This window comes from Silene latifolia, chromosome 3 (genome assembly GCF_048544455.1).
Source record: "Silene latifolia isolate original U9 population chromosome 3, ASM4854445v1, whole genome shotgun sequence".
NCBI lineage: Eukaryota > Viridiplantae > Streptophyta > Magnoliopsida > Caryophyllales > Caryophyllaceae > Silene > Silene latifolia.
The window spans coordinates 109,836,030-109,841,271 of NC_133528.1; the positions used below are offsets into that span (position 1 = coordinate 109,836,030).

At 35.9% G+C, this 5,242-nt stretch overlaps 1 protein-coding gene across 2 annotated transcripts; it reads right to left on the reverse strand.

Annotated features, from left to right (window-relative positions):
* Positions 1-201: 201 nt before the first annotated feature.
* Positions 202-3,720, reverse strand: LOC141647839 (zinc finger BED domain-containing protein RICESLEEPER 2-like). Of its 2 annotated transcripts, none has more exons than XR_012545871.1 (5): positions 3,574-3,708; positions 3,006-3,072; positions 2,500-2,883; positions 516-621; positions 202-415 (listed from the first exon to the last, which is right to left on the reverse strand). XR_012545871.1 is itself a non-coding variant. In XM_074456188.1 (5 exons), the coding sequence occupies exons 3-5, from the start codon at positions 1,129-1,131 to the stop codon at positions 372-374; spliced, it is 390 nt and encodes a 129-aa protein (XP_074312289.1). In that variant the 5' UTR covers positions 1,132-2,883; positions 3,006-3,072; positions 3,574-3,720; the 3' UTR covers positions 202-371. The 2 variants fall into 2 exon arrangements, 1 of the variants encoding a protein (XP_074312289.1); XM_074456188.1 differs by having other exon boundaries at positions 892-2,883; positions 3,574-3,720.
* Positions 3,721-5,242: the final 1,522 nt, after the last annotated feature.

Here is a 5,242-nt window from a genome sequence, read left to right on the forward strand (position 1 = left end):
CACGAATAGGGCTGGGCATCGATCCAGAACCGGACCGGAACCGATCTAAACCGGAACCGGAATAGTGATATTGTATGGACCTGTGCTGGGTATCTAAAATTTCAAGACCGGGACCGGACCTATAAAATTCCGGGTTTGGACCGGTTAGGACCGGAATTGCTTCAGCAATTCTGAATTCTTATTTAATGATGTAAAACCACGTCAGCAGCTCGAGAACTCGAGTACTAGTATATCATTGAGAACATTAAAGCTTTAAAAATACAGTCCGAGTCCAAATGTCCATTGGTACACAAAATAAGAAAGATGTTATCAAGAGTCGAGAGGTGTTAAGACTGTCCACGCAAAAAATTATCCACTTCCGTTCCGCGACTTCATGAAACAAAGATCGTGTCATCTTCCACCTTCTTCTCAAACTCTGCCAAAGAAAACAAGTAAGAGGTAAGAAAGGTAATAAAATACAAGACGTTAAGGAAATTATATCGTAAAATAATTTGCTAGAGCATAGTACTAGTTACCTTTGCCTAGTTTCTCAAGATCTTCCAAGCTCTCTTCCATGTCAAGTTTATCTTCACGAAGTGATGTTCGAATCCAATCTTGCCCACATATTTGAGCTTGCACCATCTTACACAAATAAAAATAAGATAATGACCACATTAATCCATTAAAAAAGCAAAGAACCAGTCGGTCAAGATGTGGTTGATAAGTTGGACAATTTGATTGAACAATATAAATCCAAGACTTCACAAAAAACAACAGATGATAGTGATGGTAAAAAGCAAGGTTCTAAGCTGGAGATTAAAACATGGTTAGAGTCATCAGTAATTGCCTTATGTTGGAGATTATGAGTCGATAAATTCTTAAACAGTACGATAAAATTATAGTGTACTTTACCTTTGGTGTTAGAGAGCTCCTAAACGAATCAAGAGTGCACCCTCCAGCACTAAATGCAGATTCAGATGCCACGGTTGATATAGGAATTGCTAGAACATCTATAGCCATGTGCTTTAAAGTTGAAAATCTCATAGCATTTGCTCTCCACCAAGGTAATATTTCCTTCTCTTCATCTTCTCCTTTTTGCTCATTCAAATAACGATCAAACTCGCTTCTAATAAGGGGATTTGAACCACTCATCTCATATACTGTACGGCTGTCCGTGACTTGGTTGAAGATTTATTAACTAACTTACCACTTTCACCAGTTTCACCCGTCAAAGGAGAATAAATGCGTCTATACTCATCATACATATCATAAGCAAATTGCTTAACTTTCTCAGCTAACTTTTCCCCGTCATCTTTCCCATACATATCAACTAGAGCAATGCTCACCCCAATAAATTTGAAACTTGGATCCAAAATCACTGCCAAATAGATGAGCATATTCATTTTATCCAACTTACCCCAATATTTGTCATACTTGGTTTTCATTTGAATTGCCATTGTCTGAAACTCGGTATCCTTGTTAGCCAACCAAGTAGTAAGCAAATCATGAGTATGAGCAATTTGAAAGAACAAAGAGTTACTTGTTACATACAATGAACCTGAGATACGGTTAGTCAAATCATAGAACTCTTTTAGAAAAACAACAAGTTTTTCAAGTTTATCCCAATCTTCATCAACAATAGGACCCAAGTATCCCTCTTCCAACTCAATAGGAAGTCTAATCCTACCGAAAATAGCTCTATAGTGTAAAGCTCTATCCAACATGTTGTAGGTTGAATTCCATCGTGTATGACAATCAAGAGTCAATTCCAACTCACAATCAATTTTACACTTTTCCACTTGTTCTCTAAACAAGAGAATTCTGGCAGGGGAATTACAAACATATTTAATTGCACTTCTTATCCCATCTATGTATATCCCATGGTCCTTTAAGCCATCCCAAACAATAAGATTGATTATGTGAGCTATGCATCTAATATGCAAATACTTTCTATCACTAATGCCACCATTTTTCTTCACGACCTTTTTCAAATAAGCACAAGCAACATCGTTTGAACTTGCATTATCAACTGTGATGGTAAAAAGTTTATCACCTAAATCTCATGTATTCAAAGAATCTTCAACAGCTTTGCCAATTGCTTCCCCTTTATGACTCGCAATTGGACAAATATTCAAAATTCTTTTGAAGTCTCCAGTTATCATCAATAAAATGTCCAGTAAGACACATAATTTTTCTTTTGATTTGAAGTCCAACTATCAGTGGTCACACATATCCTTTGGCAAGATTTTTGAATAAAAGCTTTAAGACTAGCTCTTTCATCAAGATAAAGCTGCTAACAATCTCGCGCTACAGTCTTACGAGAAGGAATGTGAAAGGTTTGCATAACAACTGACATAAAATACCTGAACCCAGGCTTCTCTACGAATCTATATGGCAACTCATCAAGTATGATCATGAATATTAACGCTTTCCTAACATCTTCCACAGTAACTTTTTTATAGTTCAGTTTAACCTCATGATCACTACATAAAGGATCAAAGACCAAGTGAGATTGTTTACCTTTACTCTTATTAGCAGGATTCTTTGAGCAATTAAACCAGTATCGACTCACATTTTTTGACCCATTTATGTTAGAATCTGCCGCAAATGTAGTAGTTTCACAGAAATTACATTCAACCCTTAGATGATCTTTTTATCATCCAAGTACTCAGTGTAGTATGCCCAATGAGGTGCTCGCCTTTTATTTTTCCGTATAATATAGCGACGTCCATCATTTGGCATTTTTGTTGGGTGTGGTTTGTAACCTCCACTAATCACTCGTCCTCGTGACTCATTTGTTTCATGTTCTTGCATTTCATCATCCAATACGTCCACCATCGGGGAATATGTTACTTCATCAGATTGAAGTGTGCTATTGAAAGCTTTGGATTTGGAGCTCGACATCTATTACATTAAGAAATAAGCACATCAAAAAATAAAATCAGAAACAAATTCTACTAGTAATGGTCCAAGAACTACAGCCACACAGACGATTAAAGAAATAAATCAAGAGAAAAATATCTTACATTACGAGAATTTTGTGTTGACGCCGTGATTCCAAATGACGGTTTCTCTAAGTTGGATCGTCTCACACTATCAGACAAAAGATGGACAATTGAATCAAGCAATCTATAATACGGAGAGCACGCAATGTTTATTTAATAAAATCACACTGAAAAGTGATCTAGTGATTGTTAATTAACCAAAATATCATTGTTATTTTCCTGAGAAGTGATCTAGTGGTTGTTAAGCTCCCATAAGAAGCAATAATAGTACAACCATTCAATCAATATAATAATCTCTCGGCTATTAGTTTCCTCTAGCAACTAATCAAAGCCCCCATTCAATTTGTTGTGGTTTTAAGACAATATTATGTCTATTCAATCAATTGAATAAGATGTACAACCAAATGATAGATTGATAGTACAACCATCGCCACTTCTGAAGTTCTCATTTCTTCTAATTAAGACGGTATTTTACAAATTCAACAGAACAAGTACTAAACAAATAGCATCTAAGTTCAAAAATTCACAATGAAATTATAATTATTGCCATATAAACGAAAAGGAAAAGGTGAATTGAGTGAGAACTTACAAGGATTGAGTGACAATTGATACCCAAGATCGATGAATCAGAGGAATTAGGAAGAAGATAAATTTAGGGTTTTTTGAAAGAGGAATTAGGGATGAAGTCGGCGTGTGGTAACTGTGGTTTGTGAATTGTGAATGTGAGTTAGTGTATAAGAGCATCTCCAATGGACAACCACAAGATAGAGTAGCTTAGTTTGTTAAGTCGGTTTTTTAAGCTAATTTGCTCTTCGACTACCTACCGCTCCAATGGTTGGCTACAACACTTTCTAACTTTATGGGTCCCACATTAAAATTTTCCACCAATAAAAAATTTTACTTTTTATTTTTTTTAATCCAAGCTACATGCTTGGTAGAGCTACAATGCTCAAAAGCTACATCCATTTTTTCATAATCCAATGGTAAGCTACTTGCTTGCTATTTTACAAATATTGCAAGCAAGTCCCTTTTACAAACCATTGGAGTTGCTCTAAGTGTGTTTGTATAACATACGAGATTTGAGAGCCCAGCCAAATCAGAAATAAAATAAAGGGTTTTTTGTCAGAAACTACCTTTTATTTAGGGTCATTTGTGAACAACTACATTTCTTTTTATTTTTGGCTTTCAACTACCTTTTATTTCTTCATTTTGCGAAAAACTACCAAAAATCCACTTCCGACGAAAAAAAGTCAACTTTCCGGCATTGACTTACCATTTCATGTTGAACCTAACTCTTTACTTCATAACCTTAATAATCGATGATAAAGATTGATTAAACCCGACATTAATCACCTCAATTTGTCTATCTCTTACCCGAATCAAAGTCCTAATCACCGAAACAAAATCATCATTGATATTAATCTTAACATAGTCAATAATTCTTTAACAATAATGATCTATTATGGCTTTGTTGACAAAATTAACTCCTTGTGTTAACTATTCGAAAATAATCATGGATTCACTCGTAGGATCACTTGTGTGCGACTATCTCATTAGTTTTCGTATACCCACCATCTTACCATGAAGAGAGAAAGAAGGTACTTTAATATGACTTAGATGGACAGTAGGTTGATGAATCATGATTAGTCTGTAAGGTTGTTGAAATGTAAGGGTGAAGGTGAAAGTGGTAGTAAAGGTGACGACGGAGATGGAGATGGAGATTGAGATGGTTGATGCGTTGATATTGCTTTGAACAAACTTTTGATAAGGTGTTTGGCATGGAGAGGAGCTTTTTCGGATTTTGTTGGGTGAACAAAAGGAGAAATATGGGTTATATGTGTGAAAAAGGGAGAAAAGAGCAAGTCAACGCCGGAAAGTTGACTTTTGTTCGCCGGAAGTGGAATTTTTGGTAGTCTTTCGCAAAATGAAGAAATAAAAGGTAGTTGAAAGCCAAAAATAAAATGAAAGGTAGTTATTCACAAATGGCCCTAAATAAAATGAAAGGTAGAATCCGGTCTAACCAAGTCTGGACTGTAAATTAGGTTTCAATGGACAGGAAGGAAACTCGAATTGCGAAAAACAAGTGGGACCGGGGATCGGACTGAATTTTTCGGGTCGTTCGGGTGCTTCAAACCGGTCCGGTCCAATTTTCCGGTTTGGACCGTCCAATGCCCAGCCTTATTCACGAATACACTGTCAACCACGAGGTTGAGTAGGATAAAATACATCATAATAACCAATTAATAATAATCTCAAAA